This window comes from Pseudopodoces humilis, chromosome 11 (assembly GCF_049639895.1).
Source record: "Pseudopodoces humilis isolate 2021_Gansu_Grassland_sample_001 chromosome 11, ASM4963989v1, whole genome shotgun sequence".
NCBI lineage: Eukaryota > Metazoa > Chordata > Aves > Passeriformes > Paridae > Pseudopodoces > Pseudopodoces humilis.
In genome coordinates, this window is record NC_142210.1 from 16,602,992 (window position 1) to 16,630,675 (window position 27,684).

At 45.1% G+C, this 27,684-nt stretch overlaps 1 protein-coding gene across 2 annotated transcripts; it reads left to right on the plus strand.

Moving 5' to 3' along the window:
* Positions 1-27,131, plus strand: AP2M1 (adaptor related protein complex 2 subunit mu 1). Of its 2 annotated transcripts, XM_088061351.1 has the most exons (12): positions 3-62; positions 929-997; positions 10,469-10,581; positions 15,970-16,235; positions 17,616-17,698; positions 21,189-21,324; positions 21,421-21,562; positions 23,862-23,981; positions 24,504-24,639; positions 25,354-25,451; positions 25,595-25,706; positions 26,016-27,131. In XM_088061351.1, exons 3-12 carry the CDS (start codon positions 10,508-10,510, stop codon positions 26,148-26,150), a joined length of 1,302 nt encoding a protein of 433 aa, XP_087917477.1. In that variant the 5' UTR covers positions 3-62; positions 929-997; positions 10,469-10,507; the 3' UTR covers positions 26,151-27,131. The 2 variants fall into 2 exon arrangements, with proteins under 2 accessions (XP_005525086.1, XP_087917477.1); XM_005525029.3 differs by lacking the exon at positions 929-997 and having other exon boundaries at positions 1-62.
* The last annotated feature ends 553 nt before the right edge of the window (positions 27,132-27,684 follow it).

Consider the following 27,684-nt stretch of genomic DNA (forward strand, 5'->3'; position numbering starts at 1 on the left):
GGGGGGCGGCGCCGCCATCTTGGGCGCGGGGCGGCGAGCAGCGGCGGCGGTGGCAGTGGCAGGTGAGGCGCCCCGGCCCAAGCTCCGTGCACCGCCGGGCTACGCGGTCCTCGTCCCTCCTCCGGGCGGCTTCCTGCGGTCGGGCTCGCTCTGCGGCCGCGCCCGGGCGGTGGCCGAGCTGCCGCGGGTGGCGGCTCTCTGGGCGCTGGTTAGGGTCTGCAGGCCCAGGGGTGGGGAGGAGGCTGCAGGGCTAGGTGTCCTGTCCGCTGCCCTTGGGAGGGACGCGAGAGTGCCCCTGGAGCTGGGAGGGGGAGAAGCAGGGCCGCCCGGGAGGGCTTTTTCTGAGCTTCCTCTGAGGGGGTGCTGGGCGACCCCATCATTCATGCTCAGGGGGATTATTAACAGCTGTTAATTACTTCTCTTGCTGGAATACCTGTGTGGCAGCCCTGCGGTGCTGTACCGGGGGAGGGTGGGGAGGGGGTCGGGCTGTGTGTGGCACAGGAAGGCCGGCACCGATGCGTCAGGTCATCCTGAGCAAAGGTTTTTTTCAGTCGGATCGGGCTGGAACTTCACCGAAAATTATCTGCATGTACTACTGATCCAAACGTGAATTAGCTGGGTCATAGCTTGCATTCTGCTTCCTCCGTGGAAAACCTGCTGAGGCAGAACGCAGCGCTGCTGATGCCGAACTGCTTATTCTGAGGCTTAAAGCAGGCTCCTGTCCAGTATGGACATGGAAATGGATGCATTTCCACATCCATTCTTCCCAGGACTAGGTTTTTGGATTCAGTAAAACTGCAAGAAGCGCAGCCTGTGTTTATCACCCAGTGCAGTTGACTTCTTTCCCCACTGGGAAATGACTTACTTTTGATCTAGTGTTCTCTCCATAAGCTGTGTGAGTCCATGATCTGTTTTCTGCTTGCTTTAGTATGACAAAGCTGCTATCAAGTTTTAGCCTCAGGCTGCCAAAATCTGAGCCTGGAACTTGCCAAGATAGGTGAGTCTGGATGGCTTCTGTGGCTTGGAAGTCTCGGTATTGCAGGCTTCTAACTGTATATGGGCTCATGTGGTGTTTGGTTGGGCAATATTGACTTCAATGCTATCAGAGTTCTAGCTACTATTTTTTCCTATAGTAAAAGCTGTGTGTGTCCCTGTGAGTTTTGCTTGGAGGGACAATCTCAGATCTGAAGAGATGCTGACAAACTGTCTACTTCCATATTTTTCCTGTCAGAAGGGAGGCATAACTCCTCTTCTGTAGGAAATGCCATCTTACTGACATCTAGTGACAAAGATACCTGGTGTTCTTTGGGCTGCAGAGTGGCCATGTTCCAGGGAGAGCATTGGGATGTCTGAAGGGTGTCATGGCTGGCTGCTTCCTCATCCCAAAAGAGCACAGTCCTGGCTTTTGGAGAATTGAATCTTGAGGCTGTAAAGGGTTACCTCTTGAGTTCTTTGAAACACGGGAGACTGGACATGCATTCTTGCTTGCTTGCTTGATACTATCTCTTTTTTTTTGTGGAACAGGAACAGTCACTAAACAAAACAGGCTTTATAAAGAAACTTCCTGTAACCCTAGTTAAACTTTTCTTGCTTCATCCCTGCATCAAAAAAAGGTAAAGCTAAGACTGTCTTTTGCAGAACAATGTCTTGCACTGGTTTTCTAAGCTTATTCTACTGAAGACCATTAGAGTATTTAAAGGCTGTTCCTGGGGCCAACTGGAGGATGGCCTGTGGTGCCAAAATATAATTGGTTTGTTAGGCAGAGTCTGCTTCTTTCTTTTAGTGAGTGACCTACTGAGTCAAAAGTTACTGGCAAGTCATATATTATTTTGATCTTGGCAGGAGATTGGCAGCTCTGCTGAAAACTGAGGCACAGAATGTGAAATGCAGTTATCTGCTCTCCAGTAAGAGTAGTGAGAGAAAAGCTGACACATCAGGGCACCTAGACCATTAATGGTCTTCAGAATACAAGGTCAAACTCCACTCTGTGCCTCTAACCTCTTCTGTTAGAAGACACATAGGAAGCAAATCACTTTTTCAGGTTTCTAGCTCAAGAGTAAAAAGCAAGTAGTTCAAACTGACTTTAGAAATGCTTTGGTAGAACAGGTAGAAATAGAAAAAGGCATGGGGACTGTTCACATCAGGTTGGGCTCAAAATATGGTAGAGAGGTATATTAAATGCTGTACGTGTGATGTTTTACTGGAGTAAGGGAGCTTCTTTTGTTTCCCTGTGTCAGTATTTATCTCTTATTACTCTTCAGTCTGGCTGCGTGCAGTATGGCATGAAGAAGTGGGCTGTAGGAGAAGAGCCTGGTAAGAGAACATGCTTCTCTTCCTGCCCACTGGTTATGGGGATTTATGGGATTGTGTTTAAAATAGGAACAGTTTCTCTGAAACTGATGGGTTTATCTCAGGAGCTCTTTAGCTCAGGGTATGCCCCTTAAGTAAATTATGCAGCCAGGTGATAGCAGCTACTCTTGTTTAAAACAAGTGCAGCCCATGACCTCCTGGAAGGTGGCTAATGCAGCCCTCTAAGCAAAGCTTAGATGCTCAGATTAGCTGGTGGGGTGATGGCATTGTTTTGAGCCTTAATCTTTTGGGTTGATAATGGCTAGTACTAGCTGAAAGGATGGTTGTTTTTCCAACAACTTCACTTTGCCAGAGCAGCTTGACTAATCCACCTCCTGCTTGAACTACTGTCACTTGTCCAAGATCATACTGATTTCTGGAATGCAGAAATGGCTGCATTTGGTGATTTGCCTTCAGTACCTCTCCTGCTTTCTTCCTGGATGAGAACTCAGCAGCTAATGTACCTTGAACTGCTTAGTTAGATAAGCTCATTAATGCACAGAAGTCTTACTTACTGTTAAGTCAGAACCCAAACTGTCTTTTAATAGACTTCTGAAGGTATTGGTTGCTTTACACCAGCCTATTAACTGACTTGTGATTGCTGTTTCCTGGATGTGCTCTGTAGATTACAGAAATCAGCATTCCTGTTTGCATTCAAACTAAGTGATGTCTATGCTGTAGGAAACTTCTGGCCCCATAATGGAAGTGACAAAGTCCAAGTAGCTGGGTCTTGGGCTGACTACTGATCAACTTGTGTTTATTTGTACCCTGTCCTGGATGGTACAGGAAACTCAGTGAAGCTCATGGCCTGTCTCACAGTAGACAAAAGGCCAAAAGGGCTCTGCAGGTGAGCGGTAGTCCTGATATCTGCTCATCCAGCCTCGGTCAATGGCTGGTTGAAGCCACCTGTGGTGCAAGACTTTTCAGGACAGGTATCTCTGTGGTAAGAATATCACCCACTCAACTAGCTTGGGAAAATACAGCTGATCCCAAAGCTGCCCCCTAAAATGAGTGGACAGATGTGCTCACTGGTGATGCTGCTGGTACTCATCAAATCCTGGCACAGTTGGGGTGATAATGTGAAACTGTAGTTACGTTGCTATGGGCAGCCTAAGAACTGCTGCAGTCACATTGCTCCTGAGCAGTTATTCTTGACCTGCTGTGTCACCACTGCACCTCTGAAGAGAGGATACAGAGGATTTGCTGAGCAGATGCCATGAGAGCAAATAGGCCTGGCTCAAGAGTTCAACTTCTGTCTATAGGCTTAGAGAAGCTGTCATGGAAGGATACAAAGAAATGTGTTTGTGCTTTCCTAAGGCAGAAATACCAGTATACACCCAAAATTTATGGTGAATCTGGTATCATTAGGCTGTAGGCACATTACATTGCTAGTGACACATTTCTTCCAGAGAGTTCCTGATCCTTCAGGAGCTAGAACCATTACTTCTTGCCTTGCATGTGAAACTGGAGTTAGTGCAGCCATGTTCCTTTTACCACTGAAGAAAACTGACTAAAAGTTAACTGTTTTTCCTAAGCAAATTTGAGCAGATCAGCTTGTTTGTTTTCACTTGTGCAAATACAGTTACAAAAGGCACAGAACTGTGTTCCAAAGTTTATGGTGTAGGTTGAAGTCACTGTCTCTCTTGGTGCAGGGAAGAGTTAATAATTTGTGTGGTTTCATATGAAGGACCTCAGATTATGGTACAAAGGTATTGGAGAAAATAACTCATTTGAATATCTGTGTATCTGGGATTTAAGCTGCAATTCAGCTTAGTCTTTCATACCCTGCAGTTGTGTCTTACTGCTGATGTGATGCTGAGGCTTCTCAATTAGAGAGACCATGGAAGGCTGCACTGAACAGAAACTGCAGCATTGGTACTGTGTGCTGTGGTGGTTCTGAAAGAGTTGCTGCAGATAAACAGCTGCAGAAGGAACAAACTGTGCTGGTTAGTTGATTCCTAACATGTGCCTTGTTTAGTCCAAGAAAGTTCCGTGCTGCGTGTTGTTCATTTTTCTATAGCTATTATAAGTCAGAATTGATGAAGAGGAAATGGAAGAGGAAGTCTGGGCTCTCTCCTGCTGCAGGAGGGACATGCTGGATCTCCACTTGATAAGCGCAGGTTTAGTGCCTCATCTTACTAGGTAGCTCCCAGTCCAGCCACTTGTTGCATCCCATCATGTGTGAAACTGACAGTCCAGCAACAGGATCCTGCTGCCTGAGCTTGTGCTCCTGACTTCACCCATCCATTCCAAGCAGGAGTCACTGAAAGGATGAAATCTGACTTTTGGAGTCACCACCTGTTTTTACATCAGACCTGATAAACAGAGCATTTTCCATCTATGATAGAATCAGCAGGCAAAAGCAGTTGTTCAGATATTCTGCTTTATTGTGTCTTTATCTTTCTCTGGAGTTGCTTGGTTATGGTCTGCAGCTCACCTGCTGCAGACTGACTTCTGAGACTTCATCCAGCATGTCCTGGTGGTTTGAGAGAGGGATGTTTATTGCATATACCCTTTGCAGAGTGGGAACACTGAGACATGATTTGAGGCAAGTATGTGTAATTCTTAGGAAAGTGCATGTTACTGTGTCAGTCATTGTAGGCCCAGCTAATCCTCCTGCTTTTCTGTTATGTAACTACTGAAATGCATTAAAATCTTTATCCCAGCCCTGTTTTTACACATATACTTTTTTTTTTTTTTTTTTTTTTTTTTTTTTTTAGCTGGCTGTCTTAATAATGTAACTTTGCCACAATTTCCCTAAAGGTATATTTTAATGCTCTTATCTTCACTTGGACAAAAAGGCATTCTGAAAAGTCATTTCCATGTCATTTTAACTCCTGGTGGGTTTATAAGCATGTATACAAGTGTGTGGTCTGTCTGTGATGTTCTTCATGCTCTTTTTCTGTTTATAGATTGAAATGGAAGTATGTGGGGATGTGAGCACTTGACAGGAGGGTAGGCAGCCTACTGACCTTTGGTATTTGTAGGAGCTGCATTCAGATGTTACATCTACCCCAGTAGCTGCTTGAAGAATGCAAAGTGTGTTGGGAGAGGGCTGTTGTTCCTAAATTGAGGTGGTTACTCACCAACTGGTGTGAATTCAGCATACATGTGGATTATCCCTGTACCTTAACTAGAATAAATCCATCCATACTGTAAGTAGAAAACAGGGCTGTAAGCTACCGCTGTGGAGCAGGTTGCCATATGTTCGAGCCAGTGAAACAGAAGGAGTGGAGCTGCAAAGCTCTGAAAATGCAGTTGATGGATCATTAACCCAAAGGTTTCAGCTAGAGTCATTCCAGTTTCCAGGCACTTGGTGGTAAACAGTTGAAGAAATGGTGGGCTTTGTTCTTAAGCTGTGTCTGACAGTAAGATATTAGGCTGAGGAAACTCAGTGTAGAGCAAACTCCCTAGAAAAGGCTGACTGGAGAGCAGCAGAATGAGTCATTGAAAGCTGATTGAGCAATGCTTTCTGAGTCATGTCGCTAATGCACAGGGAGCAGATGAACCCATCTCCTGTGCTGGAGTTTTTATTCTGAGGCTTTCTGATTCCAGCAGCCATGAGTCACTGAATATCAGTCTCAAATTAATTTCAACCCTCTTCTCTGCAGTTCTTAACCACTGCAAGTACTAGGATCTTTCACTTCCATGCTTGATCTGTAAAGAAAACTATTAATTATTTTAAAAATATGTGGAAGATTGTGCTGTGTCTGAACTGTACCACTAAAATCCTCATTCTGGTTAGAATGTAACCTTGAAATAGTTGAAAGGAGTATCTGTGAAACTTGAAACACAGAGGAGGATCAAAACAAAGCAGGCTTGTTTTCACTGCAGCCACTTCAAGGAGAGCAGTTGTCATCTTGAAGAGCCATTCTTCTTGCTGAGCTTTAAGCAACTTTCTTTTGCATTCTGTCCTTTGTATAGCTTTCTTCTCTGTTCATAGATCTCTGGGCTACTTACTCCACCTCTTGAGTTTCCAGCTGTGTGGACATGCTTCCACTAGCTGATGGAAGTAATTCTGTCATGGAGAAGAGGGAGTGTAGTCACTCTGATCTTGTGTCTTGGAGGGATGTAATGCAAGGTTTGAACAAAAGACTGGAATGTTGTCCATGTTCCCTGAACCCCCATCATGGGCAAGCTTGATGAAGGCTGACAGAGAGCAGCCCTGCACCAAACTGAACTTGCTGTAAGTTTTGTTGATGCCACTGTGCTGTCTATGCTTGTGATGCCTGGAACTCTTCAGGATGCTGAACTGCAGAAGTTGAACAGACAAGGGAGATTTGCTTATAATTGTGTTAAAACGTCTTGCATAATTGAGACCTCCTTGTTCTCTGATGCCATTAGATGGGAGTGCAGCCAGATTTTGATACTGCATGTGTCCCTCAGCTACTGCAAAGAACTGACTGATGGCTGGTACAGTTGGGTAGGTCATCTAAAACCCTTCCCTTAGTCACCGGGTTTAGCCCATGTGACTTTGCTGGTACCTGGGAACACTTCACCAATTGTCTAACACAAATCATTAGGTAAATTTTACTTAAATGTGAATTCAGGTTTAATTTTTAAAGCTGTAGAATTGTGGGTTCTTTCAAACTTGAGGAGAATCATAACTCATATGGAGGCATTCTGCTGCTACATGTGAAATGATGCTTGTACATGTCTCAGGTATGTGTGGTTGGTTGCCCTTATAAAACAAACTATCAGAATGGTCCTGACCCTGTGGCCTAATTCGTAGTAGTAGGGAAAAGTACAAGCTCAGGTGTTAACCAGGGCCTCATGTAGCACAGAGCCAGCCCCTTTCTGACTTTGAGCAATTTCGTTATTGAGTTGTTTCACCAGTGTAGTACAGCAAGCACACATCAGCTGGTTGGTGGCAGATCTCTGCATACTTCTGTTTTGTACCATACCAGAATTTACAATAAGAGCACTCCTGGTCAGTAGTTGTGGCAGTGGGATGTGTGTAGATATGAGAGTATTCAGAGTAGTAAGGGTAAAGTAGACCAAAGAGGTGCAGATGGGACTACAAAATGAAACTCTAAATCCAAAATACACAATTGTACAACAGTGCATATAGGAGGTGTGTGGATGAAGTAGCAGAAGCAGTTCTGGCTTCACCTGTATCTCTGCAGTATGAGCCAATGCAGCTCTTAAATGTGCCAGTGAAGGTGGAACCAGGAGCTAACTTTGTATGGGCAATCTAAACTTGAACTCCTCCTGGGATATTTTGTATAAAGAGGAAGCCTAGCATGTCATTGCATTGATGAAGAATTTTTGAAGACTAAAGGCCTTTGAATCATGATCCATCTACTCTCCATCAAACATGCTTTTACTAACATGTAAAATGTGGAAGCAGTGGACTCTGTTGCCCTGGTACTGTGATGCAATTAAAAATGCTGATTTTTTTTGCCTGTAACTTCAGCAAATCTGTTACAGAATGTGTTCTAACCTAACATACAATAAAGCATGGCATCATTGTTTCAGTCAACATTTAAAGTTTGTAGATCTTCATAAGAGAAGGCTTTTATTTTCCAATGCAAAGTTTGTTCAGCAATCTTCTATGTGTTTTATAGTAATGCAGTAAATATTCAAATCAAGGCTTTTTCAGAAAGGGATTGGCTTGTCATGCTGGCAAAAGGCTTTGTCTTGTGTATGCTGCATGTCTGATCCTGTTGCTCATCAAAGCAGACATTTCCTTTCTACTAAAAATAGTGAAACAAATAACTTAAGCAGCATTAAAACCCAAGAGGGAGATTATTTTTTTTTTTTTTAAGACTAGGATGTGCTTTCTAGGATTTTTCTGGAAAGGGTTTGTAGGATTCTTATGATCCAGCTTTGACCAGTTGCATAAGCTTCCAGGAAGCTGCTCTATACAATGCAAGTCTTAAAGAGAATGCAGGAACTCTTCACCTTTGATTGCAATAGTCCATATCTGAATGTGGAAGCCAGCGCTGTAGAAGTCTGAAAGCGCATGCTTATTTCTTATCTGGAGTGAGAAAACTAGTAAATAGGGAAGAATTTTCTAGAGTGGGCAGCAAGTTGCTTTCACTGCCATAATGTTTCTCTTTTTCTCTTTTTTTTTTTCATTTTTTGGCCTGTGTGAATGACCTTGTAAATGTTCCAGCATCTCCCTGTCTCGTTGGGCAGCTGTGTCCAGTTCTCCGTGTTTTGGGTTTCAGCCCTGTACGTTACCTCTCCGTGTCCTTTTCATGCCTGTGAGGGCTGTGTGTGCTTTGTGTGAGTAGTTGTGAGTCTGTGGTACAGCCACTTCCTTAAGTCTGAGAAATTGGGTTTGTTCGGTTGGCCAGTGGGATTGTCTTCGGCTGTGGGAATGCTGATGTTGCTGCCCCTACAGTTTGTAGCCTTGGTCATGAAATAGCAAGCAGCCATAAAAGGCGTTTCCCACTCTACATGGGAATCTTGGAGCTGCCTATGTCTATAGGTTTGGTTACAGAGACTTAGAAGTAAATGAAATACTTGTATCCCAAAGTTATAAAGTATTACAGTTGGGAATGGAAGAAAACCATATTTGAAAACCTGTTCAGTGCTAATTGGAGTCTTAGACATGACAATATGTTTGTGACAGTGCCACAGGAAGCCACTGACAAATGGCAGAAGACAGAGATACTTGACCAGCAGAATGGGGGAATAAAAGCCACAAAGGTCACTACTGAGCTTTGGGAAAACTACTTGTCTCTTTCTATTTTGACTTAGCTGACTTTTTGGCTCTTCTTTCCCCTTGTAATAAGCAGCCATCTGGAAGCTGAAGACCTGTAGCAGAGAAGTACGAGTAGTGTTATTCTTTGAGTACTCACTAGATGTAGCTAAAAATGTTGGTGTAAAGGTTTAGGAAGGCTGAAGTTTCTTTTTTGTCTTGCTGAAATTTAAAGTAGAGCCTGCAGTGTAAACCTTGAACTCACATCTGCTGTAGTTCCTTCAGATGGGCAGCTACTGTATTTTATTCGGTGTAACTTCTAGAGGATACATTACTCTTGATAATCCAGAAGTCCTTTAGTCCCTCTGATGTGTGTATTGGTTTTGTGTTCTCTTTTTTTCCTGACCTTTGAGGTGATCCAAGGCTGGGTCACTTTAACTTTGTCATTGCAGCGTTTCTGAGCAGACACATATCGGTTCTTTGTCAGCGTCTGTCTCTAGGTTGGCCTCTCCCTATCCTCTTCATCCAGCCCAGACTAGTGGGTGTAGACTAACCCACCCAAAGAGCAGCGTGGAGATGGTTGTTATCTAATGCTTTGCAGTGCCCAAGCTAAGCAGCTCCTGTGTGATCACCCCAAGGCCTGCCCTGTTAGAGTTGCAGTTCTCTTCTGGGGACTAAGCCAACCAAGCAGTTGCTGCTTGTGTGTGTTATGACTTTGACCTAAGTGAATAAGAGTGCCTAAAACTCCAGGAATGGGATCTGGTGAATTAGCTGTATAATATATTTTTAAAAGTCTTCTGTATCAGTAATGTCTACCCTATTAATAATATCTAATGTCTTTGGAGAGAGTTTTGTATCTCTTTCCAAAGCAATCTTCCTTTGAAGAAAGAGAAAATTAGCAGTTTAGGAGGGTAACTTCTGAGGGACTGTTTCCCAGTTCAGCTGGGTCATGATTGAGGTATTCCAGTGGTACCTTGTGGCCAAATGGCTCTCAGTTTGAATTCTGAAGTGCAACTTGATATGGCTGCTAGAGATTAGCAAAGGCTCTTACACTGATGTGTAAAAGCTATGTAAAAGTGGTACTAAACAGAAATGTACTTGCTGCTGGGAACCCCCTGTCATGTGGTGATAGGCTTGGTGACATGTGAAACATTTGTGTGACCTGCATGTAAAAAGACTTAGGAATTTGTGTCTGATTAATTTTGCATCTGATTTGTATCTCAGTAGTTAGGGAGATAGACGCTTTATAGTAGAAGCGAGGGGTCTGATTTGCTTGTAGTTGCAGGCCTGTGTTCTTTCTCACATTCAAGAGGTATGTTTTGGATACTTGTCCTTGAGGCTTAATCTGTCCATACTGCTTTTTGGAATGAGAAGTAAGACAGCTTCTATTTCAGTGCCAATTTTAAGCTTTAGTCCTGGCTGCAAATTGTTTCTATACAGCCTACTTATATATGCTCTTACTTGCTTTAGGTATTAAGCAACATGGGAAGTGAAGACTAAAGTTCCATCATGATCGGAGGCTTGTTCATCTATAATCACAAAGGAGAGGTTTTAATCTCTCGTGTCTACCGGGATGACATCGGGTAAGTGCTTCTGTTGCATCCCTGGTTTTTGCATTTTTGTCTCATTTTGGTGCAGTAAACAACCCAGAGCTGCTTTGTTCTGCATTAGCTGTGCATGCATGTAAGACTGCAACTCAACTTGCTGCTCTAGGCTTAGCTTAGAAAAAAGTTTAAGCCCTGGTCACCTACACTGAAGGATGGCCTGCAGCCAAACCTGTTTTGTTTTGGATGGTAGGGATCTGGCCATTATGCCAAATGCTTCAGCAGCATGGACTGCCACTGTGGGAGCTACCTCAGTGTAATCACTAAAACTTTACAGGAGCAGTAATGTGAGAACTGTCTGCCACACACTATAGCCAGGGCTATGAATTAGTTTCAGGCACTGATGTCTAACATCAAGTGCAGGCATGCAGGAGACTGTGGTCTTGGAAAGTTTTATCTGCAAGCAGTCTCATAGCAACCATGGCTGTACTACTACAGCTGACTTTCTGTCCCCCAGCTTTGTATGGCAGCCTTGTGTGAAAAGCTTACATTCACTGGGTAACTAAAGTTGTGAGAAGCCTTGAAGACCTTCAGTAGATTGTAGGTGTCTTGTTGCACTTCCCCCAAGTGTTATGATGCTCACTTAGACTAGATCTGTGCAACCCTTAGGCTGCTAGTTTCCAGAAGGTATCTTACTAAAAATATGGTGTCTTGTAGGCAGTGGATAGTGCTGTAGGGAACTGTAAGTGGTGGTGCTGCTTGGGTTGAAAACCTTAAATTTAAGGATTTTGTGCAGAACAGTACTCTTTCTAGTGGGTTTTCATTAGTGCCAGGCATTAGGTGGAAGTTAGTAATTAACCTGGCAGTTAAGACAGAGCTGATGGAGGCAGAGCTGTGGTAGGTGCTAATTCAAAGTTCAGTGAGAGAGAGCCTTCAGGCCAATTTAGGGGAAAGTAGTTTGTACCAGGTCTCCACAATAATCAGTGATAGGATGTGCTGCAGAATAACTTGTTGCTATAAATTACAAAAAACTGTCAAGCCAGTCTGCCTTCAGACTACTCTGTTCTGAAGAGTATAGCCCTTCTGGTTATGGATTGTCTAGTGGAGGTTACAAATTGAGGTAGAACTAGTAGCTGGTCAAGGCTTGTACTGTTTCATCAAGTGAGCAGTCAACACAGTGTCTGTAATGAGGCTTCACCTAATGAGCTTTTGAGTCTCTTGGCTCTTTCTCGGTCAGCTAAGGTGAAGTAGCTGTTCTAAGGTTGACTGAGTTATTCCAGGACTTCCACACATAGCTGAGTAGCTGTTCTAAGGTTGACTGAGTTATTCCAGGACTTCCACACATAGCTAAGCCAAGAAAGCATTGTATTTCTCAAGCAGAAAGCCAGTGGCTATGATGCTTTGCCTCTTCTGTACAAACTCTCATAAATCTTCAGTACTTCTTAGCTAAAGCTCTTCAGAGCAATTCATATGACAGGACTGACTCTGTAAAGCTGGTATCACAGTGACTGAGTCAAGCCAGTCTGGATTATAGGTAACTTTGGAGAATATTTCAGGTGGGGGCTAGGGACACTTTCACTGCAGTTTCTGGCAAAAATATTTTTTTGTGGTTTGCAAACTTGAAAAACTTACAAGATTGTTCTCAGACTGATGTTTATTCAAGAAGGCCTTTTGATTTAAATGGTATTATGGCTGTGGAGATGCAAACTGAGGAGCAAAGTAGGTATTTTTAATATGACTTTCTATTGCTTTTTATCTTGGCTCATTTCTCTTACAAAGTGAGTGCCTTATGTTCAGTACGTGATAAAGTACTTCCTGCTGCCTGGCCAGACAAAGCTAGAAAATGAGATTTCCTGCCTGATCCTATCTTTTTCATTTGGCAGAGTGCCGAAATATTCCCATGTTTTCAATAGGACTTGAGGAGTTGCTGTTCCTTTCAGTGAAATTATCCGTGCAGTTCTTGTGAAAGTGTCTCAGTCTTGTGACTTAGGTGGAGCTGGTGTTGGCTGTTAACCTAACTTGCTCCCCAAGGTACTGTATTACTTCTCAAACAGGCCTTCAGTGCTGGTTTGGATTTTTTTTAAACATGTAGCCTTACAGAAAAAATTGTTATAAAATGGCCATGTCTCATCTTGTGGTGTAATCAAGAAACTTAGAGTCTTTCAATTTCCTAGCCTGAATATTAGCATTAATGCCAGGTCTGCTTAAAATTTTTAATATCCTAACCCTCAGTGGGAGGTAAGGAAGTAATAGCCATCTTACTGTAGTTTGTACTCAATGCTGTAGGAGTTCTGTCTCTAACCAAATAGCTGAGTGATAGACCTATAGCATACTATACATTTCTTAGTTCCTAAGCAGAAGTGCTGAGGGCTGAACCCACCCTGCTTGTTGGGAGGAAGTTGGAAACTATGTAACTGCTCCCTATCTTCATGTGTGATTGACCCGTAAGACTCCTTAGTCTTGGCCATTGCCTTTGGCGTTCTGAAGCCTCAGTTTCCAAGCTGGGGGATATTAAAGGTCATCTGTGGTTATGAGAACACCTCCCCTTGCACAGTTTAAGGGCCTTTAAAAGCACATACTAGCTCAGATGTAATGACCAAAGTGATGAACAACAAGGATATCCTTCTTTTGACTCCGTTAAAGGCAGAAGTATCACAAAACTTGAACTTTCTTTGCTTGCAACTTAGAATGGCTTTGGTGCATGTAGCGCATCTGTCCATACAGCAGCTAGCTGCATGTATAAGCAGCCTTATGAAAAAAAAAAAAAAAGGCAAAACACCGTGCATATAATTCAGGATACCATGGAGGGTTCTGCTGTAATTTTTGAGTGCCTTGTTCTTCAGTGACTTAGTTGTTGGAGAACCTACCTGCATTTAAGAATGCAGCTCTGTAATAAAACTTAAGCTATTTGAAACTGAGCAGCTTACATGACAAATTGCATGCACTTTAAATGTAATAGGTGTTTGGTTTCTGAGCTTCTAATACATCACGTCAGCTTCGTGGCTCTTGATCCTTAAGGAAAAAGTGCAAGCTGGATAGAGCAGTGTCTGAATCTGCAGGATGTGCCCTATCTCTCCAGATGTGCTCCAGCTCTATCAAACTTGCTGTATTTCCTGTTGGCTGGACCAAACCAGAAAGCATCAACCCAAATACCTTCAAATGAGGAATACTGTCATAGAAATTCCCACCCAGACTTGTAGCCCTGTCCTGAGGCAGACTGGGAAGAAGATACTGGATACTGTGTGGTCCCCAGGTGATGCCTCTGATTGAGGTTTTGGGGTTTCTCCACACCAAGGCCTGCTACCTATATTAGCAGAGCAGACTGGGTATCACTGTTGTGATACAGGTGCAGCTCACCTGGACTAAATGCCAAGTTAGCCCTAAAGTTCAGCCAAATGCTAACCTGTCCATGCTGACAGCCTGACCGTGGCATGTCAGTGTTGTACTTTGCGAGGGCTTCATTGCTGCTGTAGCTTGTTACTGTCCATCCAATATCACCTTGGCCTTTTGTGCCAAGGAGCAGGGGGAGGGGGTGCTGATTGGTCTCTTCTTATCTCTTTGGATTCATTGTGCCTTGTGTGTGTGTTTCTAACCCTTTCTCTTGTTGCTGTCACTCCTCCTTTCTCCGCTGGCGCCATTTCTGTCCATCCCATCTCATTGGCTGCTGTAGCAATAGGTAAGAGACGCGTGGTAGGCCATGACTGGCACTGCACAGTGGGCACCTGGTGTGCTGGCAAAGCCTCCCTGACCTGAGGCTTCTCCTGTAGTGTGCACCAGTCTGGTGACTGGTTCTGGTGCTACTTTTAGTGGGTTAGAATTGTGGCCAGGAGGGCTTATGCTCCAGAATAAGCTGAATTTTTCCGTGCAAGGCTTATTGGAGGGGAGGATTTGGGCTTTTAGATATTGTTATTTTGTAGTAGATTAAATTACTTTCTTGTGGAAAAACTAAAGTAGAAATGAAATATTAATTTAACTCCAACTTGCAAACTTTCTGGAGTAGTAAAACCTGAGAAGTATTCAAAAGCCAGAATTTTGCTTATGGGGGAGTGTGTTTATTGGTGAAACTTCTACATATGGCCCCAGACCTTCAAGGAACAAACACCTGCTGTGGTAGCATATGTTCCTTTGAATATCCTTTGTTTTCTAACTTGGAGTTGTGTGTTGGATTGTGGACAACCCTCAGTGCTTACAAGCGTTTGTATGCCTGTATCCTTGCTTGCAAGGATGATATTACTGTCTGCTCTCAAACATGTTTCTGCATAATCAGTACCATGGCCTTGATGGTGCAGTCAGACCCCCTGTTCTACAGAGTGTCTGAGAGTATGAGTAATAAAGCACGACTAAATGAGTCTTGGCTTTGTGCGTAGACTGTTGCTTTAAGTTTGGTCATGTCATATAAGGCACTTGGGCTTCCTTCCTGTATTCGCAGGATTGGTGGATTTAATTTGGGAAGTTTATTCTGACTTGCAGTTACAGGATAAGGAGACCAGTGTGCAAGAGCTGGCATCCAGTATGTCACTTGGAATCCCTGTGTAACAAGGAGGGTTTTTTCCCCCTGTTACTAGTGTATAGAGAGTTTGGATCAAAGAGGGCAGCACCTATGGGCAGCTTGCACAGCACTTTTTCAGCGCTGGGCAGAACCCTTGGCTGTAAATGGTCCTGGACCATGCACTGACACGTTGCACTGTGGGGACTCTTGAGTGCAAGACACCTATTCTGAAGCAGAGCAGTCTTGAGGTGACGTGGAACTGGAAAGCTAACGGTGATACTAATCCTCCTGCTGCTTTGAGCCTGCCCTCCAAGGTGTTTGGGGTATGGAGGTGAGCTGGATCTGAGAACTAAAGCTCCCTTCTGGAGTGTACCTGGGCACTGACATCTCTTGGGTGGCCCAGGCCAATTTTGCTGTTTTTTCCTTGGTTGTATGTCTGGGAGAAACTGCCACTGACACATATGACACATTGGGAGACTACAGCTTGCTTTGGGGCAAGAGTGTGAAGGCCTGGGCATGCAGAATAGACGATAATTAGGTGTTTGGTCAAAACTGGACTCTTTGATCCATATGTTGCTAATGTGTTTGTTTCCAGATATGACAATCAATTGAGAGTGCTGTCAAAATTAATTGAAGGGAAAGTTTCTTTGTCATCTTACTCCAGATGGAGGCTTGCTTCTCCTTCTGACTACAGTTACACTGTAGTCCAAGCTCCCTAGAGACCAGTAGCACTCTCTCTCCTTGAACTTGTACAGAATTTAGTGTCTAACTCTGCTCAGAGCCTTCACTTGTCCCTCTTAGAGACATCCCCAGGCACCCTCCCTAGGTGAGCTCAGTGTGTGTAGTTCAGTGTCTGACCGTAACGGCATGAGCAGAACTGTGCAGCCAGCTGGTTTCACATTTGCCGTGCTGACTCGTCTTTGGTGGTGCTTTCGTAGGCGCAATGCCGTGGACGCGTTCCGCGTCAATGTCATCCACGCACGGCAGCAGGTGCGCTCACCTGTCACCAACATCGCCCGCACAAGTTTCTTCCATGTCAAGCGCTCCAACATCTGGCTGGCTGCTGTCACCAAGCAGAATGTCAACGCTGCCATGGTATTCGAGTTTCTTTACAAGATGTGTGACGTGATGACTGCCTACTTCGGGAAGATCAGTGAGGAGAACATAAAGAACAACTTTGTGCTGATCTACGAGCTGCTGGATGGTGAGATGTTTCCCCTATATATTGTGGCCTATTGCACTTGGTCATTCTGAAATCCTTAGCTTAGTATGATGTAATAACAATCCTTGAAGTATTTTTAACATGTGTGGCAGAGTTCAAAATTACTTGTTCAGCTTTCTAACGCCACCTGTACTGCAAATGTGAATGGTACCTCAAGCCCATAACCTTGTCCTGATTCTCTTCCCTGAAATGTTGGGATCTGTGCACTTGTACAACAGACAGCTGGTACTGGAGCTCAGCTTCTGAGGTGATCCTGTGTAGATGTCAGGCTTTCCTTACCCCAGGGTATACAATGAGGACTGTCAGTAGCACCTCTAAGGCCAGCTGGTGCCCAGGTGGCCCTAGCAGTGTATGGAAGCAGTCACCCCAAGCTTAAGTTGACTGCCCCTATAAGTTGCCTTTTGGGCTTAATTCTGAGCAGAAGGAAATCAATAAAACCCAATGTGCTTTGTCCCAGCCCTACCCTCCCACACTGATACAGCTCCACATTTCACCACAGATTAATAATAGTGTCCCTTCAACTGCTTGTGATATTAGCCTGCTTGTGTAGGTTGCCCTTGAGCTGCTCCTGTTTCACGTGTCATGAGCATTTTGTGTTAGTTACCTTTCAGTTTGTTTTCCAGACAAGGCACCACATGTGTGTCCTGGGATTCTTAGCCAAGGGTCACAGTGACTGATGTTTTCCCTGTTCTCTCAGGGCAGACCAAGAGACTGCCCGTTCTCTGCTTTGGTCAGTCACTGCTGTCTCCTTGGAGGCACAGTGAGCTCAAACCTCCCGTGTTGCTCAGTATCATGTTAGTGGTCTTCTTTCCCCTCTAAATCTCTTGTGGATTGTTCCCTTCCTCTTTGAGGGGAGTAGGTGTATACTGTGCACTGTGTAGTTAACATCTGTTTCCCTCCTCCACTCATTCATCCTGCAGTGCCATTACTCAGCTGTTGTTTTGGGTTTTATTACATTTTCATAAGAACAAAACTTTTTTAAAAAAGCTACAAAAATAAAATTGCTGTAGTGTTGTATGAACTCTCTATTGTCCCTTGGATGTTTTTGGGAAAACTCAGTATGCCGTGTGCAGATGGCTAGGTTAGTTGATATTTAGTCCTTAGGTGTGGTTATGTTTAAAAGCTGGCAAATTCATCACTTGCGCAGCTTTCCATCACCCCTCATCTCCAAAGTATTGCTTTGGAACTCAGTGTAGGAAGAATTATTCTTTTCTCTTGGTAAGGAATGCTACAGCAACTTAGCCAGAAATTCAATGTCGAAGCAGTATATGTGCACTAGTTGCCTCTCTCCTTATAGGAGAGTTGGCCTAGTTGATGTGTTTATACCTTGTAGCTCTGAACTAACCTTTTACCCTTCTATAGAAATCCTGGACTTTGGCTATCCTCAGAACTCTGAAACAGGGGCCCTGAAGACTTTCATCACTCAACAAGGCATCAAGAGTCAGGTAATCAGGAATTTGGGGTACAGCACTGCTCTGCTGGTTAGTTTTTGTTAAGCCCATTCAAGAGAGTATGATCTTAATTACCATCTAACCATTTGGACCCATATGGAAGGGAAGGTGCCTGAATAGATTGAGAACACCCTGGCATGGGTGTATCTCAGTGGCACCTTTTTCTGAGTGTCCCTGCACTGTGTTACCTCATGTTCCCTGGTACATGATAAGATGCAGGAGGAAGAGCCCGGAGCTAGGATAATGTCAGTCCCTTGGATGTAAATATGATTGCTGACTTCAGGCTCTGCTCTGTGTCAGCTTCTGAGAGGATAAACAAATCTACCTGCCGAACTAGAAGTAGCTCTTTTGCATGTGAATCTCACTGAGCAGGTCTGTTTTCCACCAGAGCTGTCAGGATTTCATGCCTGCCTTATAATGAAGTATTCTTCAGCCTTGTGAATCTTGCTGTTAAATCAGGAAGCTCAGGTTGCTCTGTCTCTGCCTGTAACATCCTTGCAGGTCAGCGTCAGTACAGCCTGAGCTTTCTTAGGTTAGAGCTGAGAATCTCTGTTGTGCTTTTAGCATTGAATTAACCCTTGCAACAAAGTTTACATGGAGTTAAAAGATAAAGACCTGTTGGGAAAAAGGTGGTTAGTTGGACTGGTTTGGGGAATGTATTTAAACTAACTCTAATCCTACTCCAGGTACAGCCCTTGAAACTAGGCTTCCTGTCTCATAAGCTCATGCTTAACCTCTGAATTCAAAGGAAACTCATAGTCTGTTTCTCATGTCCCCAAGGAATATTGTCAGCCTTGTCCATATGTGCAAGTCAATAATGAGGACTTAGCCGAAAAGTTAGTCCTATCCCCTGCATAGCAATGAGTCAGGAAAAAAAAGCTGGGAGTCTGTAGTGAGGCGGTCTGTGGCAGAGTAAAGCTTCAGCCTTAGGTACAAACAGAAGCAAAGGGCTAAACAAGAGCCTACCTGGTGACTGTTCTTGTTCAGGTTGGTGGAGGTCAGTCTCTGGAGGCTCTGTTTCAACTCAGTTCATCAGCACTGATTTCCTGAGAATTCCTTTTTAAACTTAATCTAGTAGGAAGACTAACTGCATTTTCAAGAGGAGGCGAGAGAGAAGCTGCCCCTAAGCAACATATTTCCTGCTAGAACAGCAAACTGTTTTGCAACATGGCCAGATGTGAGTGCATCCGGTCTCAGTCCCCACCACGAGTCCTAGTGTAAATCTCTGGCCTTCTGCAGTCTGACAGTTTGGGCAGTCAGCACTGAAGATAGCTGAATCAGCTCCTGTTCCTAGAAAAACTCAAAACTTACCACCACCCTCACTTCCTTCCTTCCTTTGCTCTTTTTTTTGCTTTTGTTGGTTTTAACAAACTCTTGTGCTGTTTGTGTGCAAACCATTGTCACAGCATCATGCTTAATTCAACACCAGGTTTATTACTTCCCTTACAAAGAGGAGTTTGGTTTTCAGCTTTACACAAGTAAGCAGTTCTTCTGCTCAATACTGGAATTTTGTGCAGCCCAGTTCAAAAACCAGAAGTAATCCATTGCAGGCACAGGATGGTAAGGGCACCAGTTGAAATAGTACCTGCCATGTTTCCTTGTCTGCTCTCTACTCTGGTACTTCTAGCCTTCAGCTCCTTATTGACTTAAACTTAGTGACTTACCTGTTCACACAGGTACCCAGGAACAAAATCTGGGTCTGAACAGCCTGTCGTCTGTGTTCCCTATCTTTGCTTAGTTCCTGATGATGCTTTCCTTGAGCTTGCGTCCTGAGGAATTTAAGGAGCAAAATCCACTTACGGCAGACTTTCCAAACTCAACTTTTTGATTTTATTCTCAGGGAAAGATTTAAGGCATACTGAGCTGTTGTGCTCTGAATGCCCTCCCTGTATGGCTACAGTGGTTTTTCTGGGGCAGGTGATCTTGAAATTGCAAGATCTGCTTTATTCTCTTTGAAAGCATGCCTGAAACTGCTGCACAGCTTACCAAGGAATTAGCTGTGTGCTCTGGGAATGGAGTGATATGCCACACAGGTTTTAAAAGGTGTTGGTATGCAACACAGTTTTACTTCTAGTCCCTACAGTTGAAGTAGCCCACTACCATAGATCAAGGTCCCTTTGGAAGACAGAGCAGTGGGTATTAAATCTACATGTTCTTCTACAGCTTGAACAAAGCATTGAACAAGGCAGTGCTTTTTTTGTGGGACAGAGAAGAGAAGTACTTTGTGTACTGTATTGAGCACTTTGCTAGGCAGCTCTCAGGGGATATAAAACTGTCTCTTTGATGATATGGCAGTGGCTGTGCTTGCTCAGGAACTGACCATATCTGTGGCAAGAGAATGTGTGAAGCTGGGATCATGCACTGCCACCCTGTGGGCCCACTGCAAGGCTGCTGTGGGAGAACCCCCTTGTGTCTTGTGCAGTTGTTGTGGTGGAAGAGCAGAATTAACAAGGATACCACTTTATACAGGACCCAAAGTGTTTGGTATTTCTCATAGTTTGGGCATCTGTGACATGATAGGCATTCAGGATTTGCATTAGGAACACCAGCATGAGTCCGCTCTGTGTCGAAACATTATTGGGAGTGGTATTTTGCCTGTCTCTCCTTCTGCTCCATCTTCCATTGAGATTGTCAATAATGGGCCAAGTCTGAAAGTTCATTTCACTGCTTGGAGCGCTGGGTTTCCTGCAGGGAGCTAAAGGTCAAAACCCCTGATCTTGTTTGTGCTAATTAGCTACCTAATTAACAAAGAGCTGACCTGCTTTTTTCCTGTCCTCAGGTAGCCTTAAGCCTAATCTGCCTCTTTCTCCCTTCCTCCCTTCTCTTGCTATTGACCTGCTTGCCTGTTAACCCTGTCTACACTGCACTTGCTACTATACACTTCTTGACTTCCTGCGTGTGACTGGACCCCATCTCTAGCATCAGGTAGGAAACCTCTCTGTGCCTCTCAATACAGCCCTTGGTGCTTTTCAGAGGCTTAGAGCCTGGGTGCTGTTAGATGCATTTTGGGTTAGTGTTGGTATGTAACTCTTATGACTGCAGTTATTAAGAAACAGGCCTTGGGGATTAACTCTCTTGTGGCCCTGGGGTTTCATGTTGGATAATGGTGTGAACTGCTACATCAATCTGTTTTAAGCTTCTCTGCTTAATATGGATTGATATGACAGTCTGAGACATGATTTGAATGCTATTGGTGGAGCCCATGCCTCCCTGCACTAAGAGGTAGCCTAATGGACTTGCTAACAAAAGAGAACAATGTTCCCTGCTGTTGCTATGACCAGTTCTTGGTTAGGCATAGAATTTGATGTTCTGAGGAGGGAATGACCAAAACATGTGAGGTGTGACACCTCACCTGTATCTAAATGACTAAAGCATTTATGTGTAATGGCAAGTGTTTGCTCTTAGATTCAGAGCAAGGTTTCTTAGTCTTTGAATTTATTTAGAGGAATTTATTTATGTCTAAGATGTCATTTCTTCTCTTCAGACCAAGGAAGAGCAGTCCCAGATCACCAGCCAGGTGACTGGACAGATTGGATGGAGACGTGAAGGAATCAAATACCGTCGCAATGAACTCTTTCTTGATGTGCTGGAGAGTGTGAATCTCTTAATGTCCCCACAGGGTAAGTAGGAGGTGTTGAGCTGGCATTCTTCTCCTGCTCAGGTTTTGTGAGTGGTGACTCTTGAAATTGTTCTGAACTCTGATCTTCTCTAACTAGGTCAGGTTTTGAGTGCCCATGTCTCTGGCAGAGTGGTGATGAAGAGTTATCTGAGTGGAATGCCAGAGTGCAAGTTCGGCATGAATGACAAGATTGTCATTGAAAAACAGGGCAAAGGGACTGCGGATGAAACGGGGAAAAGGTAAGAGGTTTGGACCTGGTGACCACTTGCCACCAGGGACTTTTATGAAAGGGCAGCTCTTAATAGCTTTTCTCATCTGACAGACAAAAAGCTGGGTTTTTTTTTTCTTCCCTTCAAATGGTACTGCTAACGTTGGGTAGATCAGTTGTCATGTCCACCTGAGGGCCTCAATACAGAGGGCTTCTCTACAGTTCTTTTAAGTATTAAGATTCAAACATAGTTTAGAGTTATTGCACCTGAAAACGCTTCCCAAGACGGGTTTTCCTAGAATCTGTATCTCTAGCAGTTTTGCTCAGTGCAGAGAATCTGAATCATAAAAACAGTAGCAGTGCTCCCAAGAAATAGTGAAAGAATCCCTCTGCCTGCTTTACCTGGACTGTTCCTACAAATTGGAACAAAAACTGGGGAAACCCCTCCTGCTGATTACAGGTGATCAATGGCTTGTGGGTAGGAGACACATCCTTTCTGAGAGCCCAGCTACCCTCCCTCCCAGCTGTACCTCAGTCAGTACCCACACTGAAGGTGGAAACAGCTCTTAATGCCTTCTCCAGCTTTCCTGCTTGGGGTGAAGAGATAAAAAGCAAAGGGATTGCCACTTTCGTCTCACTAACCATTTGCAACTCATCTGTATTTCTCTTGGTTGTTTTGTTTTGTTGTTTTTTTTTGCTGACCCCCAGTGAATTGGGAAGGTAGATAATCTGCTTCAGCTTTGTGTGCACTCTGCTCTCCCCCTGTCTCTTGCTTTGTGTGACTTATGCATGTAACCTGGATCTCAGACACTTTCCATGGTGGTTCCTGTAAATGGAGCTGAGCTGCTGTTTGCCTTTTCTCTCAGAACCAAGCCAAGAGCTATCGCTTCACTGTCACCTTTAAGCCATCTTTCCTGAATCTGAATTGAGCTAGTAAAATGGATGAGCCTGTGATGGCTGATGAGCCCAGTGAGGATTTTCTCTAGTGAAAATATCAACTGCACAGGCCTTGAAGAGTCAGTACACTGTCCCAAAGCTTCCGTGTCAACTTCCTTTGCCAGTAAATACTCTACTTCTTTGAGTTTCAGAAGTAAGATGAACAGGGATCTTGGTATGTTCTTGCTAGCTGTGATTATCCAGTGAGCATTTCCAGCTTGGAGATGTTACTCTGCAGAAGCATTTAGTTAGAGGTGACCAAAAGGGACAGCTGCTGTCAGTTGCTTTTTGGGACCTAGCGTGTGGCAAGGCCGACCTGGAGTAATGCTGCCTGAGACCTGGAGCAGTCCTAGGCAGAGGGCTTTCCTAGCTGTTTTCCAAAGAAATACAAATTAGCTGGCTAATGTTGGTTGTCATCTGGGCAACAGATTAAGAAAGACTAACTCCTCCTTTTGAAGCACAAACCACACCACTGGTGGTAGTGTAACTAGACAGCCAGTCAGCCTTGGGTCAGTCTGCTTCCCTTTTTTGTAGGTAGTGGTGGTTCCTAGGGCAGCTAAACCTGCTGTAGTTCTCACACTATCTTGGCATATGGGCATGGCTGTCCTGTTGCTTCCAGCAGTTGAGGCAGCCTAGATACCATAGTAATACACTGCTGCACCTTCTCTACACTGCTGCCTTCTCTGTTGCTCCTGCCATCTGGTCCCCCTCAGTAGCTGAGGGGTTTTGGCTGGCCTAGGACCTGTATTCTCAGGAATTAGTACCTGGCACAAGTTCAGTGCTGGCAGGTTAGGCTGGTGCACCTACATCGACAGGTGGTAGCTCTTTAGATTTTTAGGAGAGATACAGACTTGTATGTCACAATATTGTGGTTTTGGCGATTTGGTTCAGAATCACCTGCTGGCAGTGTGGAAATGAACAGCTGTGAAGAGATTTCTGAACAGGAGGACTCTGAACCTGGCATTTCCTGGCTATGTGGCAGTGGGATAGCTTTGTGGACAGGAAAGTGTTTTCTCTCCTTTGATCTGTGCTGTGAGAAGACTTGGGCTAGCAGAGTTGCCTTTGCAGTACTGAGTGCTGCTGGCAGGTACACCCAAGCATTGTGTTGCTGGCTATGACAGAAGGGTACTCTTCTAAGCTCTCTCATCTTTGGGGAGAGGAGAGAGAAAATTCTTTCAAACAAGCTTCCTGAAATATGATTTTTGTATGGTAAAACAAGGAAAGTCTGAGCCAAGAGGCTGCTGTCCCCTAAATCTCTCCCTGCCTCCCCATTTCCTGGACACCTGCGATTGGCAATATGCTCTGTAGAGTAGTTTCTGCCTGGACAGATTTTGACTGCACCAAGATACCAGAGCTGCAGCTTGTGCTTCTCTAACTCTGTTTTGTGTTTTTAGTGGCAAACAGTCAATTGCCATTGATGACTGCACTTTCCACCAGTGTGTGAGGCTCAGCAAGTTTGATTCCGAGAGGAGCATCAGCTTCATTCCACCAGATGGAGAATTTGAGCTCATGAGGTACTGTGGGTGGGGGGTGAACAGGCTGGTGTTGGCATCTGCTTCCTGCTACAGTAGTGTTGCTGCTCCCAGGCAGTCTTGCAGTCCTTGAGCACTTACAAAATACATACTTACCCCACCTTTTCAGAGTGGAATCTCTAAGTTGTCCCAGAAATCCATCTGTTACAAATGTGGAAGCCCAGCTGCATTTAGTTTTCTTTGCCACAGTCATAGTGTTGGATGTGGGTTTTCTTGCTTTTGAGCTTGCTGTATCTGTTGTTTTTAGTGTTTAACACTGGTGTCCTTGAACAAGGCTGTTGACAGGAACCAGATATAAAACTCGAGACACAAGAAGCCATTGCTGCCCTACAGCAAGACAGATCATAACTGCTGTTTCCCTCCCAAAGGATGTTTGCCTTTCTGGCTGATGTTTCTAAGCTATCTGCTATATTCAGAGAGTATCTCTTTAGGAGGGTGATAAAGTTTGAGGTGTTAAGGGAGTTAACTCCTCCTCAGAGTTCACTGTAGCTTCCATCCCTGCAGATACCGAACCACGAAGGACATTATCCTTCCTTTCCGTGTGATCCCACTGGTGCGGGAGGTGGGCCGGACTAAGCTGGAAGTGAAGGTGGTGATCAAATCAAATTTCAAACCTTCCTTGCTGGCCCAGAAGATAGAGGTAAGAGAAGAAAAACCAGTGGTATCTTGTGCCTAGAAATCATGCTTCTAGTTTACATCCGCTGTGGTGGAGTCCTCACAGATGAGTCTTCAAGCTTGAACAGGGCTAAAAAAGTGAACTGAGTATCTCTTAGATGTGTGGTGCTGCTGTGCTGTGGGAGGGAGCTGCTGTAGAGTAGGGAGGTGGGAGCTGTTTTCATTTGCACAGCTGCCATGGCAGGGGCAACTCATTCCATCCCTGCAGCAACTGTTCACTTAGTTTTTCAGGCACTGTGAAAATTTCATGTTCTGTCTGCATGATCTGATAGTATGCCAGACCGGCAGCAGGCTGTGAGCTGTGAAAGACAGGCTAGGGATGGCTTTGCAGTTTAGTCCCCATCTGAGAAGGCTTACTGCTGCAAAGTTGGGCTGTCCAGAGCCTGCTGCAATGCCTGGCATCCTTCCTGGCTCATCTTCCCAATGTAAGCCAGGATTCCTGCAGCATGGAGATCTCTGCCCTGTTCTTTAGTGACTTTTGTGTATTATGGAATTGTGAACCTGTACTTCAAAGCAAGAAACTGGAGAGGTAGCCTAGGATGCCTTGTGGTAGCTGATGTTCTCTGGGCCCTGAGCTGGGAGAGACAAGGCCCAAGGGGTCCAGGACAGACCATCTGAAACTGCTCAAAATGCCCAGGCTGCAATCTCCTTGCCCCTGCTTACCAGACTGTGCTTCCAGGTCCGGATCCCAACACCCCTCAATACCAGTGGAGTGCAAGTCATCTGCATGAAAGGGAAGGCAAAGTACAAGGCCAGTGAGAATGCCATTGTTTGGAAGTAAGTGAGCATGTTGGGACGGGCCTGCAGGGGCAGGTCTTGGGGAGGCAGGCTCTGTGTAGTGCTCCTGTCTGCCTTGAGATTATGTAGTGAAAGGGAGCATAAACTTTGGCACCTTCTCACTTCTGGGCTTTCTCCAACAGGATAAAACGTATGGCTGGAATGAAGGAATCCCAGATCAGTGCGGAGATTGAACTGCTGCCCACCAATGACAAGAAGAAGTGGGCTCGGCCTCCCATCTCCATGAACTTTGAGGTGAGTACCTGTCTGCCTTTCAGGATACACCCAACCTTGGAGAAGCTTTGTCAGTCCCTCTTGGGAGTTACACAGGTTTGAGCATTCCCTGTGACAAGCTGACAGGTGAGGTCAGCCAGATGGCAAAGCTAATGGAAGAAAATTGCCCTTAGAGCCGCAAGAGTCTGGCACCATGCATGCAGGGAGTAGTGAAGGGAGCAGTGGCTCTTGATGTCCATTTCTAGATGCCAGGGGTCTTCTGGCATTTGTGTACGGAGAGCATCTTACCCCCATTCCAATGCTCTCTGTTGCCTTTCCCTCTCTCAATAGGTCCCATTTGCACCCTCTGGGCTGAAGGTGCGCTACCTGAAAGTCTTTGAGCCAAAGCTGAACTACAGTGACCATGATGTGATAAAATGGGTGAGGTACATCGGCAGGAGTGGGATCTACGAGACCAGATGCTAGCCCCAGCAGGCTGGCAGGCTCCCTCTTCTCCAAGCCATGCTCTGCCTCTCCTCGGTCTTCAGCTACATTCAGAGATGTCTGCCTGGCCCCTCAACGCAGATTGAAAGACCCTGTGGCTCACCCCGGGAGCGGACTCGCCTGCCCATGTTCAGCTACCACCCACGCTGCAGATGAAGTTCAGAACCCAGTCGTGCGCAGGGATGCAATCAGCCTCCTGCTCCCTCTCCCAGGGTGGGCAAGGGCTAGTCTAACTCCCATCCTCTTGTGATCTTTCTAGGGAACGTCCACCATTAAACTCCTCTTCTGTTGGTGTCTCACTACTTGCATCATATCCTAGTATTTTTGAAGTTCTTGTGCATATGTACTCGTAGAATAGACCTAAACATAGACTGGACAAATCTGAGTTGAAGTTACCCTGGCTTCTGTACTAGCTATTGCTGTTGTGGTAGATGTTGCTGGAAAGTCTGAGATGTCTGGGGTGGTGAGTTTGTTGGGTCCCCACCACAGGAGATGGTTGGCTCACCAAATCTCACCACCACCTTATTTCTTGCAAAGTTGTCAGTATAGAGTCCTGCCATGGGAAGGTTTGTGACCAAAAAGGATGAGGGTTTAGGCTCTTGCTGGTGTGTATGTGGGTGGCACAGCATTTCAGGTCCTTGTAGCATTTGCCCCTACCCACTGCTGGCTTGAGCCAGTCTGTCCTTTCCAAACAAATTGGAGACATGGCCCCACTGTCCCAGGGAGTGTGGGTCAGCTGAGCTCTGTCAGGATGTGAACAGGGTCTGTCCTCGGGGATCTTGAATGCAGTTGGCAGTAAGAGCCCCCTGACCCAGCTTGCCCTCTCCAAACTTCTACCAAATGCTTCTGGGTCATAGGAATGCTGCTGCAACCCACAATCCTGCTTCTGGTAGTGTGGTCTCCATTTTGTACACTTTGTGATTTGTCCAGCTCTGAATCTAATAAAGTATGTAGAATGGAGAAGGCTGCCTGCGCTGCTGTTTGGGACTGGTGCTGCAAGTGCCTGGGCCTGGGCCACAATGTCTTGGGGCTTGCTTGTGCTGCTTCCCCAGCCCTGGGCTGCTTGGAGGCTAGTAGGTGAAAAGGACAAGTGATGCTTTTGTTTCCAGCTCTGCCAGTGCTGCAGCTCCCTGGAGAAAGGTGGATGTTCTGGACTTTCCTTGGGGCTGCAGCTGGGATGAACTGAACTCTGTGGAGTGTGTCCCAGCCCCCTGTAAATCAGGCTCCTCTGTCCCAGCCAGGCTTAAGAGAATCGTGGTCATCTTTCCTTGTTTGCACCTCAAAAAAACCTCAAAAGCCATTTCTCCTTTTAACTTGTCTTTTGGTGGTGGGGGCCAAGGTGGGTGCTGTGTGGGCTAGCTGAGGGACGCAGCAACTGCTGAACAGCTGGACAAGACCTTTTTCTCAGCCCCTCTGCCTTCAGTCTGTGAGCAGGTGAGGGTGTCCAAGTGGGCATTCCCCATTGGTGGATGAAAAAATTCAAACCTAAATCCCAACCTGTCTTGACTGTAGTTTA

What these genes read in the sequence shown, in the direction of transcription:
- AP2M1 (XM_005525029.3), top strand. Translation starts at nt 10,508, where the DNA reads ATGATCGGAGGCTTGTTCATCTATAATCACAAAGGAGAGGTTTTAATC. An exon ending in AACAAGGCATCAAGAGTCAG is followed by an intron (nt 17,699 to 21,188) that starts GTAATCAGGAAT and finishes TCTTCTCTTCAG; the next exon opens with ACCAAGGAAGAGCAGTCCCA. An exon ending in GAGAATGCCATTGTTTGGAA is followed by an intron (nt 25,452 to 25,594) that starts GTAAGTGAGCAT and finishes TTTCTCCAACAG; the next exon opens with GATAAAACGTATGGCTGGAA.